Source organism: Grampus griseus (assembly GCF_964374135.1).
Source record: "Grampus griseus genome assembly, chromosome: 4".
Classification (NCBI taxonomy): Eukaryota; Metazoa; Chordata; class Mammalia; order Artiodactyla; family Delphinidae; genus Grampus; species Grampus griseus.
In genome coordinates, this window is record NC_138997.1 from 76,626,969 (window position 1) to 76,641,760 (window position 14,792).

The following is a 14,792-nucleotide window of genomic DNA, read 5'->3' on the forward strand; positions in this document are numbered from 1 at the left end:
AAGGGAATGCAATCCTACAAGTGCAAGCCCTCAAGAAGCAGCATGTTATGTGATAAACCCCTTCTTTAGAAAGGTATCATTTCTATCACTGATACCACAGGCTAAATTATATAGCATGCCATCTTCAAGTAACAGTTGAGGCAATAGAATAAATGCAGAGGCATCACAATGAATCCCACTTAATACCACTATACAGACCAACACTTTTCTACAAATTCTTTGTCTGACTGCCAGTTAAATACAATTTTAACTTCATAGCTTAGCAATTAAGGGTCATACACTGAAGCCAATACATATACCTGGCATTTCAGTCTAAGCTATTCCATGTACATAGCTGAAATCAGTTACAAAGTATGGCCTAACAAATGCTAGGGGAAATTTTTTAAAGTAGTTTTTACAAGTATTAAACTTATCTTGCACACTGAAGTCATCATACATACAGGGCAAAGTCAGAGCTTTTATATTTGAGTTTATTCTTCATTTAACTTTTAAAACACTACTATAGTTGAATATTAAAACAAACAATAGCAAGTAGTGAGCATATTATGATTCTAGTCCTTCACTCAGTCACTACTGCAAATAAAATGCCAGCAGTGAGTGTTATTCACTGGCCCCATTAGGAGGTCTGACACTGAACACCACCCCGAGGATGATGTTCACCATCCCCATGTGCTTCTCCATTTTAATAGCGCCATCTTTCCTGATTTGGATCGAAGTCCACTAGTTCTACCTGGTCCATTTCATCAGTCTCTTCTACTTCCTTCCTCTCAGGTAGGAGTTTTTCCAGCAAAGAGAGTTTATCCGGGGAGAGAAAGCCATTCTCAGGAAAGTTTACCTTAAATTCAATGATTAGGCGACCCTTTTCATTGGTCTATGATAAATTGGCATGCCTTCATTTAGCACACACTTGATATCTCCATGCTTGACAATCTGACCTGGATGAGAAGTGATGACTATGGTTCGGTTGTCAAGAGTAGATATTGGCTTTTGGAAGCCACACAATGCCTCAACCAGCTGTATGTCCAGACACATGAAAATGTCTTCTCCTTGTCGAGTAAAAACATCATGGTCCTTCTGATCTAAAACGATGATAATATCTCCTGGCTCCAGTCCTGGTTCTTGGTCTCCTTCACCATGGAATGTTATCTTCTGGCCATCTTTCATGCCTTTGTCAATATGAACTTCTAGAATTTTCTTCTCTCCAACTATCTTCCTTCCATTGCAGCTTTTACATCTATCTTTAGGACTGATCCGCTCCCCATGGTCCTGGCACTCTATGCAGACAGACTGAATTTGCTGAACCATTCCAGGTCCTATCTGATGAATTCTTATTTGCATTTCAGTACCTCGGCAATTGGGACAGCACTCTACTGCTCCTTTCTTACCACCTCGGCCTTCACATTTGTCACAAATCACATTCTTTTGCAGAGCTAGTTTTCTTGTTGCACCATTATATAAATCTTCTAAGGTTACTGTGAGTTGATGCACAACATTTTTGGCTCTCCTTTCTCTCTGCATCCTGCCTCCTCCTCCAAAACACATATTGAAGATGTCCATGGGGGAGCCCAAACCGCCACCTGCTCCACCTTCTTTAATTGCCTGCTCTCCTCCTTTGTCATATAATTCCCTTTTCTTTGCATCAGAGAGCACTTCATAAGCTTGAGAAATCTGTTTAAACTTCTTTCCTTCATTTGGATTCTTATCAGGGTGGTACTTCAAGGCCAGTTTCCTGTAAGCCTTTTTCAATTCTTCTTGGGTGGCATTGGGTTTGACCCCCAAAACATCATAATAAGTGGTTTCTTTCACCATTTCCTACAGCCGGTGAGAGGGACGATGCTGGTGTGGGGGAGCGGGAAGGAGCGCGTTGCCGTGCGCAGCTCGGGCAGCCGCCGCTCCTCCGCTTTTTCACCGAGCGTTCTGGAAAGTTCCGCCTGGAGCGCTGCAGCCGTTGTCTTTTGTAGCCGCTATTATTTTAAATTTAAAAATTGACTCTGTAGTCACAGCATCTTTCCCTGCAACTCTCTCACTCCATGTTTTTACACTGTCATGCATTTTTAACCACAAAAGTATGCAGTCCCTAAATCCTCTACGTTTTCTCCATGTCACCTCCTATTTTTACTTCCTTCCTATTCATCTTAAGCATCGTGGTGAAATTTCAGTTAGTGTTTTGCAAATCTCCTGGTTCTTTACTGGGTAAAACCCTGACTCTGGATAAATCTAGCTGTGTGCTTCTTCTGCACCCTTATTCAGAGTGCTGAAAGCTGTTATAGAAAATTACAAACTGAAGCTTGTATTAAAAGAGTGGTGCCCACCCTCAGTTGGATCCTTAATGCTTCCTCAGTAGTTCAGTGTTCTTTGAGTTTTTCTCTCTTCATTATCTATGGCAGCTATTCCAACCCTCTCTGAATTTCCAGGGCTAGCTAACACATAACACACATTCCCAGCTGGTTCCTCACATAGAAACTAAAAGTAATAAGGATGAAAACCTTTGTGACTTACTGCTATCGATTTCTAGACTGTATCACACTGCTCTTCCCTCCTCTCCTTCTGTCTACCATCTTATCTAAAGTGAATTCGTGCATCTCTACCCAGGATTCTACTCTTTTCTGCCTGTTCAAGGACACATTTCATAAATTAAACCCCCTCCTTTCCTTTTTCTTTCTTCAAATAAAATGTTTTCCTGTTTCAAACTTTTTTTCACTGGATTTTAAAGATGATGTATTCACTTTAATCTTAAAAAGGAAAAGCAGCCATAAACATAAACCATAACCATAAAGAAGCAAACATGAGTCCACAATTTAATCATACTTTCCTGGTCACACACTGACCTATATCTCTCCTCTCCCTTACAATCAAACACCAGGAAGTTGTATGTGTATCTACTTCTTGAAATCTCAATCATTCCCCAAGCTACTGCTCTCTGCCCTCTTCCCCCACTATTCTACTTAACCTACTATCTACAAGGTAACCAATGACCTCCTTGTTTCTATGTCTAGAGCCACTTTTCCCCCACATCTCACTTGAATTCTCAGCAGTATTTAGCAATATTGATTATTACTTCTTGTAAAACTTTCTTCTTTGGAGTTTCATGTACCAGATGCCAGCTTGAGCACCAGAATCTAGCTCACTTATTTCAAAAGCTTTTATAAATCAGTCAGAAATTTCACAAAAACAGAAGTTAAATACAGTTACAATAATAACAAGAAATAATTTATGTCAGTAATGAATCAGAAATTTCATAAAGTTGGGATATAGAAAGAAGATAGCATAAGATAAATGTAGAATATCCTGTAGATATCAGGGATAAGCAAGGACTTCCCAAGGAAGTCCAGAGATGCTCCAGGTTCAGAGTCAACAAATTCAAAGACCACTGGGAATCAACCAGATAATTTATTAAGTAAACACCTTTAGAATACCTGAGACAGATGACTTTCTTCCCCCTTCCTATTGTAAACTAAGTATCTAACAACTGGTATTTTTAACATAAAGATAAGTACTGGAATTTCTTTCTTAAACACAGAAAGTGATCTACCTGAGCACAGTTACTAGTGTGCATTGAGGATGAGAAAGAAGTATCATGGAGCTTAAGGATACCCTAGACAAGGAGTTGCCAAACTTTTCTTAACAAAAGACTTGATAGTAAGTCAAGTCTTTCAGGCCATATAATCTGTTGCAACTACTCAGTTCTGTCTTGGCATGAAAGCAACCATAAATAGTACCTAAACCAATGAGCATGGCTGAGTTCCATTAAAATCGTGTTACTTGTGTCAACCTCTGCTCTAGATCCACAAAAGACCAAGGAGAGAAATGAAAAGAAATATAGTTTCATCAAGTAGTAAAATGACTGTCTCCACTGCCAAATTGCTTACTCCTTCCTCTGGCAGTGTAGATGTCTGACGTCCTGTTTCTTATCTCTGCAGCCTATAGGAAGATTACCTGTTGACATGCCCAAATATTTATACTGACAATTGCAGTTGATCTTCCAGTTGAAGAGAGCTATCACCTAGAAGAGACATATATAACTGGTGAGAAAAAGATTTAAGCCACTATACTAGCTAAGATAGTATTTCACTTATACTTATGAATGAACATGTGACATCTGAAAAAAAATTAACATCACCAAAGAGAAGACAAGAACCAAGATAAACTAAAAGAAAAATCAGCTCTGGAGGATTAGAGATAATTCAGAGAATGAAAGAAAACTTAAAGTTAAATGTAATTGTCCTTATTAAGATTTAGGTGTAAATTAAACTATTCGAATGATTATTTATAAATTATAAAAATGACTGTGGAAATAAAAAAAAGACAAAGTCTGAGTGGTAAAAATGAACATAGTTAAGGTGTACTGGTGGAAGAAATTATCTTAAAAAAGAGCAACAAATCATCCAGGAAAAAAAATCAGGAAATCTGACAGAATTTAGACAAAAAAGAAACAGATGAAAATTATGAGGATAATTAAGAAAAGTAAATCAGAAAAGCCCAGTGCATGTCTAAAAGGAATTTTAGAGGGAGAATAGAGAGACACTGATTTGCCTTATCTGATGTTCTGAATACATGGGTAAAAACAAGTTTTTAATTACTAAGCGAGATGAATGAAAAGAACCAAAAGAGCAAAACTTTAGAATATCAGGGTTAAAGAGAAAATCCTAAACTTATCCAAAAAGAAATGAAACAAAGCAATTATGTTAATATATGTTGATTTCAAAGAATTGGCACTCAGATAGATATCAGACTTCTCATGAGAAACATCAGAACCTAGAACAATGGCTTTCCAAGTCTGAGGGAAAATGTTGTGAACCTAGAGTTCTGTATCTGAATATATTATTGATCAAATGTGAAGTTAAAATACACACTTTTGCAGGAGTAGAATGACTCAGAAATTTCACTATACATATTTACTTTGTGAAAAACAAAATCACTGGAGGAAGTATTCCGGGAAATAAAAAGAAAAACCTCCACCGAAAATGGGGGCAGGGAGGGCAATATGGAATACAAAAATACTTATAAAGAAGTTGGAAAGGCAGCTACAAACAATAGTTAAAATAACATAATCTTACATCACTATGAGTTCGATCCCACATTTTGAGTCTATGGTATATAAAGTTTACATAATCATATATTAAATTCTGTACAGTGGTTAAACATTTTTAGTATTAAGCTATAGAAATAAATAAAATTACTTTTAGAATTTATATTTATAGAAGAGAATGCAAAAGGTAGGAACCTAAAATAATTTATGCCAAAATTTTTTGAGAAATGGAAGAAAAGCTAAGTAGCTAATTTTCTCTTTTTGTAATTTAAGGGAAAATAAATGATATTAAAAATGATAAGTAACTCAAGAAAAATAGATTACAATCTGTTACATAAATAAATAAAAAATGCAAACCCTAGAAGAAATTAAAATTATTAACTAACAAAGATTTAGATGTAGAGGGGAAGAGAAATGAGAGGTTGCAAAAATTTCCTAAATGTTTCATCTTTTATAGGTGAGGAGTAATAGAAATCTAAAGTTGGTGGATTATAAAATACAATTTTAAATGTAATACTTGGCAACAACCTCCAGATAGCCTAAAAAACTAACAGGGGTCGATTCTGTTGTAGAGAAGGAAGATTTTAAGTTTTTAGTTTTATTTTTTATTACTTTTTTCATAGTGTCCTTGAATTATTTCTATTATAAGCATTTAAATATAAAATTTAAATGATTTACTCATGATATATTCATACAATGGAATATGATGTCATTAAAAAGAATAGCATATATCTCTATGAACTGATAGTGAAATATATGCACAATCTAATATATATATGAATGTCTGGTGAATGTCTGGTGTAATGAACGTCTGGTGTAATGCACACCAAAGGCTTCTGAGGATTGAGATTGCATTGGTGAAGGAAATGGGACTTACTTCTTACTTAATGCACACTTCACTGCTTGGATCAGATTATAAGGAACATATAACTTATGTAATTAAGAAAATAAAACCTATTACTTGACTTCCACGACATTGCATTTTTTCTTACTACTTTTCTGTCCATTCTTTCTCAGACTGCTTCATATCTCAGCTATATTCTGCTGGTTACAAATCTGAATTAACAACCCAGATATCTTCTGGAACTTCAGCCTAATATATCTTAACTACCACCAGCTGCATCTACTTGTATGTCTCACATCATCTGAGACACACATTTCCAAAATAGAATGTACAATCTCTGTGCTTTACCTCACCAACCCAAAGCAACCGGTACTGTTGTCTAGTTTGCCTTTCTTTATTACGAATGAGAACTCCATCCCACCGGGTGCCCAAGCTAGACCTTGGGATGACATCACTAATTCTCCATCTTCACGACTGACTATATCCAATCAAACACTAGATCCTATCCATTTAATCTTCTGCTCTCTTGAATTTATAAATTTTTCTTTCTTCTACAACCCAGTTTGATTTAGGCCAAAATGCTTACCATATTTTACATGACCATTTTTATCTCGCCATTGGTTTATTTCATCAGCCCTATCTATCTATCATGACTCCTTCCTTGTTCATTCTGTTTCGTGAAGGAGAAGCTACCTTTATTTCCCTAACTTTGGCAGGTTTCCTTGCAGGCTTTTGCAGGTGTTGTTTTTGTATTGGAATTTCTTTCCTCACATCTCTGCCAGGCAAACAACTGATATACTTTTCAGGTCAGAAATTAGATATCTGTTCCAAAGGATCCTGTGTCTATCCCTCTTTGTCTCATAGGTATTTATTTATCTACATCTCCTAGCATATCTTCATTACCTAAACCAGTGCCTGGTAAACTATAAACAATAACAATTTTGTATTAAATGGATTAATCAATGATATATGTCATTCTTCTAGACAGAATCTGACTTACAGATGGAACAAATAAATGACAAACCAACTCATTGCTAAGGATTAACAAGGAGGAGAAAATTTTCATTGAGGAGTTTATTGTGAGCTAGGAAATACTGTTGCTTCAAATTAAACAAAGTACCAAATTAGAGACCAATTTCATTTAAGATTATAGGTACCCTACCAAGGCCAAATGACTGACCTGCTTCAGGATATTTGTAGCCCAGGGGCCACATGACCACATGGCCATCATGTTTATTATGACCTGCTGTAACTCTAGAGATATATCTCTGTCTTTTGGTGTGCTCACTTAAATGCTTTTTAACTCACATGCACCAAATGGTGCTCACCCCACATTTGATGCCACTGATGCACAGAGATTGGGGGAGCACACACTAAGAAGGTGTTACCATTCACTGATTGGAGCTCATGGGCAGGTCACAGATACATATGTCTCCAGTTTTCTTAGAATTCTGCAGAAAGTATGCTTGGGCTAGGCATAGCTGTGCACACAACAGCACTGTGTTACAAGAAAGTGACCCACCATCCTGCTGCTCTCATTTTATGTGAGATGAATCTGAAAGTGACCTCAAAACTGGGAGAAAACTGTCTGAGTTTGGATATATAGTCTGAAACAGAATATCAGGGAGTGAGAATGCCAGCTGCCTGCCAAGTGGAGGCTTTGGGTAAAATGAAGATTTTGCACAGCACCCCTTTTTGGGAGAGGAGGAAAACCCTGATCCCAGCTGGCTCATTACCAGGCAAATTCAGGAGAGTATCTGGATTATTCATTGAACAAACCTGTTTGTCTTCCCACAAACATTATTGCATATACAGAATAGCAACAATAAGCAAAAGAATCAAATAATGAGTTCTATGCTGTGTGTGTATAGAAACACATATTTATGCATAAAGAAAGTTGTGAAGGAATGCATAGCAAACTTCAATCTTAAAGGTGGCAGAGGATAGGGTATAAGAATGCTTTCTTCATGCATCTACGTAAATTTTTTTCTTTTATTTTTTTATTGGAGTATAATTGTTTTACAGTGTTCTGTTAGTTTCTGCTGCACAACAAAGTGAATCAGCTATATGTATACCTGTATCCCCTTCCTCATGGACTTCCTTCCCACCCCCCAATACATCCCACCCATCTAGGTCATCACAGAGCACTGAGTTGTACTCCCTGTGCTATACAGCAGGTTCCCACTAGCTATCAGTTTTACACATAGTAGTGTATATATGTCAATCCTAATCTCCCAATTCATCCCACCCTCCCATTCCCCCTCTGTGTCCACATGTCCATTCTCTATGTTTGCATCTCTATTCCTGCCCTGCAAATAGCTTTATCTGTACCACTTTTCTAGATTCCACATAAATGTGTTAATATATGATATTTGTTTTTCTCTTTCTGACTTCACTCTGTATGACAGACCTTAGGTCCATCCACATCTACAAATGTCCCAATTTCGTTCCTTTTTAAGGCTGAGTAATATGCCATTGTATATATATATATATATATATATATACCACATTTTCTTTATCCATTCCTCTGTCGATGGACATTTAGGTTGCTTCCATGTCCTGGCTACTGTAAATAGTGCTGCGATGAACATTGGGTACATGTATCTTTTTGAATTATGGTTTTCTCAGGATATATGCCCAGTAGTGGGATTGCTGGGTCATATGGTAGTTCTATTTTTAGTTTTTTTAGGGAACCGCCATACTGGCTGTGTTGATTTACATTCCCACCAGTAGTGCAAGAGGGTTCCCTTTTCTCCACATCCTCTCCAGCATTTATTGTTTGTAGATATTTTGATGATGGCCATTCTGACTGGTGTGAGGTGATACCTCATTGTAGTTTCGATTTGCATTTCTCTAGTAATTAGTGATATTGAGCATCTTTTCATGTGCCTCTTGGCCATCTGTCTTCTTTGGAGAAATGTCTATTTATGCCTTCTGCCCATTTTTTGATTGGGTTGTTTGTTTTTTTATATTCAGCTGCATGAGCTGTTTGCATATTTTGGAGATTAATCCTTCATCAGTTGCTTCATTTGCAAATATTTTCTCCCATTCTGAGGGTTGTCTTTTCATCTTGTTTATGCTTTCCTTTGCTGTGCAAAAGGTTTTAAGTTTAACTTCACTTTCTAGGTGCATCAAAATGCACTTAGGAGTTAGTTCTGTAGTCATATGTAGTTGTGTCTTCTCTATTGCTATTTTTTTTTAGATTTTATACCTTAGATAATTTTCATTTACTATTACATTAAAAAATGAGTGAACCATTAAAAGGAAAAAGACATAATCAATATTAACCATATGTATTTACTGTACTCTAAAAAAATAACCAATCATTGATCTCTAGTGATTCAAGTCCTGACTTGAATGGCCTTTCTGTTTGTAAATGCAATTAGAAAGTCTAGTGAGTTATCTGGCTTAGAACACCCCCACCACTTGTTGAGAACCTAAATGTATATTGAAAAAAAAAGATAAATAAAATACCCCCTCCACTCTCAAAGAGCTCCCAAAGAGCAAAATATGTCATTTGAAAAATCTCTAGAGAACATTTTCCAACATTTAACTACTTCAAAATCTGAAAATATACCTCTCCCCACAGTCACATTTTATCAAATTTTAAAAATTACAAATCAAGACACCTGAAATTCAAAAGAGAAGTGGATTTTGGAACTGAGAGGGGAAAGTGATAAGAGAATAATTATGACCCTTTATCTCTGATAGGATCCCTGTGGGCACTCTGGTTATAACCACAGGTCTCCTTCAGTTTCTTCACTTAGATCAGCCCAGTTAAGTATCCTTTGCGGTGATGACGTGAGATTACATAATGACAATGAGGAAACCGAGAAGAATAAAAATATAGTATTCAGCTTTTAAAATTCAAGTTAGGGGTTTAGAGATGCAAATAAATTATTTTGGTCTTTTGTTTTGCAGATTCTGAATTACTTGCATTTCAGTTTCATACCATAAAGCGCATTCGTTTTTTTTATCCCCTCCCTTTGGATTTGCTTGGTAATGCCATGGTTTGTTGAATGTTAAATACTGTATGTTTTCTCCTGGGTCCCAGCATTGTAATGACGGGCTTTCCATCTGACTGGCAAAGGGGATGGTGTTCCTAGTGTCCATTGCGATGGACATACTATGGTATTTGTTGGTGACTCTTGGATTTCAAAATCTAACTGCTTTAAAATAAAGCCAAAGTGGGTAGCTTTATTTGCTATATGTAAATATGGTTTGAGGTTGAGTGAGCAATTTTCATTTTCATTTGACTGATTTGGATGCAACGTATAGACAGGAAGATTATCTACCTTTGTGGTGAAAGAAGCTCCTCCTATTAACATGGAAAATTATTTGGAGATTGCTGGTAACACTATGTAAGATAGGAAAGTAATGGAGAGAAAGGGAGTTTATTGTAGATATTGTCTTTGTTGTCATTTAAGATGTGAATATAAAATACTTTTGAAAATTTTGGAGGAGGAAAATGATGGAGAAAGGATATTCGAACTAAAGGCTATTCATGTCTGTAATTTAAAAGATTGGTTGGAACATTATTTATGGAAGAATTTGAAGCCCTAACTGGATCTTAGAAAATTATTTACCTTAAGAGAAATCTCCAAGCCTGAAATTCAGACCTATATGAAAATAATATAAAGAACTCAACATTTATCTCTTCATATTTTATTTAAGAAAACTTTGTGTTGTAGTGAATGTTATTTGATAGTCTGCATTTTTTTTTATTGATTAGTATATTACTTTACATTTAAATTGCAATCCACGTTTCATTATTTTTATCTTTCACTTTGTAAGGAAGAGGCCCTAAGCATTACACACAATATGGGCATAAATGTAAGCATATTTACTTTCCTTTAATAGTATATTTAATCCTTGTAAATATCACAACCTTCTCAAAACATGCATCCATAATTTCAAACTAAACTACATACATAATGAAATATTGTAATATCAAATCATATGTATATTAAACAAAGAATGGATCAAATTCCATATTGTTTTTCCTACTTACTCCTTTTCAATTTACGTATTACTCTTTCTGCTGGGTTATGATTAGTATACAATCTATTAAACCAGAAAAATTAGATTTACGTAATTTTCTTAATGAACTGTCTGAATTTGGAACATGTTTTACTTTTTTAGAGGAAAAGAAGAAGTTTTGTTGTAATTTGATCTCTACCATGGGCATAGATTAAGCGCTTAACTAGCATTTGTCGATTGATTAAATGATTGACTGATTGATTGATTAAATGATTGATTGTACTACACTAATATCAGTTTGAAAACTTTGTTGCCATATCCAGACATGAGACATCACATACACTTAAATGTTCTCTTTTTCATCTTGACCTGTAGAAGGTTTTATTTAATTTATAAATGTAGATCACTGAATTATATATAAAGGAGCAACTGCATATAATGGGACAATTTTGTATCTACATATAATAGCAATTAAATATGAAAAACATACAAGGGATGTATTTCAGTATACAGAAATAAGCAATAGTGACTATAACAGTTGGCTGTATTCGCATATTTGTAAGTTGCTTAAGGAAGTGATATTAACCTTTTTGTAATTAATAAATCTGTCTTCTGTCTGGGTCTCTTTAAACTATTATACACTGAACTTCTACACTATTTTAATATTATGATTTTTGACTAAAGATTTTTATTTAGGTATATAGATTTATGAGTGATAAGACTGCATTGTGAAAAAATTTATGTACACTCTGTGGCCTATTTAATAATAATTTCTACTTTGCTCGTCATGTCAGTTGATATAATGAAAAGCAGCTTGAATCAGAATGTTTTCTCTTAGGGTTAGAAATTAATTATGCAATTAATTGGAAAATAAGTTACAGTGGAAATAATCTGTGTTATACCCAGTGTTCTATTATTTTTTTATATAAAGGTTCACATTGTGTTTGTAATCTGACATCACAATGATGGTATATTGACCTTCAATAAATATGTGTCATTAGACAAAACATTGAAAATATATACATCTAGTATTGCACTATTTTCTAAAAATGATATTCCTCTTGAAAATAATAATGTATAAACAAATATAGGATGACTTCACAATGTGAAAGTGTTTGGGCATTTCCCATAATATAACAGATCAGTTTTAAACAACAGATATAGATGAGCTGGCTTAATTCTAACTGTAAGTTTGATTAATTCTGGGCACTATTGCAAAGAAAGTATGTGATCATCATTACTAGAACCTGAACATGGGCTTGGAAGGCCTCTTGAGTTTCTCCTAATCTGATCTTCCACTTAGACTAATAGCCCTCTACAATATCCCTAACAAACATTCACCAGATTGTGGTAAAATTCTTTAGGAATGAGGAACTTCTCCACTAGCTTTGATTGGATAACTCTTAGTAAAAATATCATTTCTTATATTGAGCTCAATTTTGTTCCTTTATAACTTTTTATTAGTGTTCCTGTTTGTGGCTGTTTTGGTTAAATAATTCATTATATATTTGAAGACAGCTGTCAAGCCACTCTCTCCAGTTGAAATGTCTCTGATATCTTTAACCATTCTTTATATCTTTTGGTTTTTCAGACACCCTAGGCATTCTGGTGCTTGCCTTCTACTGAAGATAATCCAATTTGTTAATTAGAGGCTTGTCTTTTTCCTTTTCTTTCTTTTCTTCCTTTTTTAATGATCTGTGGCAGAGAGTGCTAGTTACCTATTAAAATACATTTTTTCTTCTTTACTAACAGAACGCCAGTTTTATTGGAGACACATTCAATAAAAATTCATAATTTCTTAGCTCCCCAAGATGGCCATTCACATATTTTCTGACCAATCATATTTAAGTACAAAATGTTGGCTATATTCTCCCTAAAAATGCCTTTACAGGGGTATTGACTCACATTGATGGACCTTTTATTTTACCTTTCTTCTTTCTGACTGTAATTCAGTAAAAAAGAGGTGGATCCATCATCTTGTGCTAATGAGGCAATAAGCACTCGCTAAGAGTGGCTGAACAGGAATATTGAAGGTCAGTAGATCTCAGATTGAAATGGAGCAGGGCCCTGTGGTCCTTCCCCGCCATGTCCTCCACCTGCCTTTTGTCTGTGGAGAAACTTTAGCCAAAGAATAAGTTTAATCAGAGCAGTGAGAAAATATAGAAGCAAAGGATAACCGTCCAACAAGACTAAATAATAATAGTTTAGTCATTAAGCAAAGTCAAGGACCTTTAGTTCTCAAGGGCTATAGATAATATTCTGAGCCATATCCTTTGAGCTGTCCTGTAGATACTGAAACACCCACCAGGTGGAAGAAGTTACGTACACGATGACCAAACTGTAGCCATGACATAAGCTGCCGCAATTCCGAGAATTGGCCTCAAAGATATGGGAACAAACCGACCCTGGAACTGAAGATTAATTGTACTTAAAACAATCAAGAAGATGCTGATCAGACCACTGCATGACCAATTTCAAGATGACTGTCAGAGCTGAGTGTGCTGTTTCTGCATGTAGCCCCCCTCCCTCTGCCTATAAAAGCTCTTGCCCACGGGTTGGGGGGGTGTTGGCCTTTGGGCAGGAGTCTGCCCTCCCATCCACCCCCACCCCCCATTGCTGGCATCCAAGATAAGCAAACTTTCCTTTCCACCAACCTTGCCTCTTTATTGGCCCTTGAGCAGCAAGCAGCCAAACCCCATGTTGCATCATTTACAAGATGACATTGTAGAACTGGCATACCACCTTTGAATTGCCTATCTCTAAATTGCTCTTGTGAGAGAAAAAGAATTCACTAACTTGTTTAAGCTACTGTTAGGGTTTTTGTTACATATAGCCAAACTCAATGTCTAATACATTTTTAAAAAATATAGCTCTGGAACTAAGGTAATGCTGAAGACATAGCCTAATTTGGTGAGCATGCCAAAATGGGGGCATGGTACTTCTAAGGGTGCATATATAATTTTAAGTGATACAGTACACTATGTGCTTAGGTTACATTTATTGTCCCTTACAATTCTCAGGTACTTTTTTTTTTTTTTACATGAACCACGATTCAGCTTTGTCTTCTACTATACAGATATGATTTTTAAAATTTAAAATACAAGATGTACCACAGAGGGAAAACACAGAGCTCTTGGAGTCAAACAGAACTAAATTTTGGGCCTATTTTTCTTAAATTCTTTGCCTCTCATTTCATTTTTTTTTTAAATTGAAGTATAGATGATTTACAATATTGGGTTAGATGCCCCTCATTTTTTTGTCATCTATAAAATAGGGTTGTAACCATCACTTCATTAGCTTTTTGTGAGATTAAAAAACACAACAACAACAAAAAAAACCCCATAGTACTGTGAACAGCACATAGTAGGCCATTTCATAGAAAACATACATTTATTGTTCTTGAGTCAGGTCTTGAGTCAGCCTACCCAGACCTTTGGCAATCTTAATTCCATTCTCTATTATGTTAATTTCTCCCAACAGTGTATGTCCTGATCATTTGATGTGAATATTACACATGATTCTTCATGTAGATATGATAGTAGGTGAATAATGAATTATACATAGCAATGTTCGTAAAATTTAATGTGCCTATGAATTACCTGGTCATCTTGTTAAAGTGCAGTTTCTGATGCATAGGTTTAGGGTGGACCTGAGATTCTGCATTTTTAACAAGCTTCCAGGTAATAGTGGTCCATGGATTACACTTTGAATAATAGGAATATGGATAACTTTATGATTTGGGCCTCCATATTACAATTTGTGAAGACACAAAAACTGATTTTTTTAAAATTTTTTATATTGACATATGATCTGTGCAGCTGGCAAAGCATGAACTAACATGAAGATGTTTAAAGTATATTAGATTCTTAAGGAACCTACATACTGTTCTCCATAGTGTCTGTATCAATTTACATTCCCACCAACAATGTAGGAGGGTTC

At 35.5% G+C, this 14,792-nt stretch overlaps 2 protein-coding genes across 2 annotated transcripts in view; one reads left to right on the forward strand and one right to left on the reverse strand.

Moving 5' to 3' along the window:
* KCTD8 (potassium channel tetramerization domain containing 8) overlaps positions 1-14,792 on the forward strand; it is a gene marked incomplete at both ends in the record, with an annotated part of 255,251 nt that overhangs the window by 138,853 nt on the left and 101,606 nt on the right. The gene's annotated exons all lie outside the window — the stretch shown is intronic.
* LOC309821524 (dnaJ homolog subfamily A member 1-like) lies at positions 682-1,909 on the reverse strand. The gene is given in 2 exon segments (XM_082652912.1): positions 682-867; positions 870-1,909. Coding segments are annotated over 2 exon segments (1,125 nt in total). The 5' UTR covers positions 1,810-1,909; the 3' UTR covers position 682.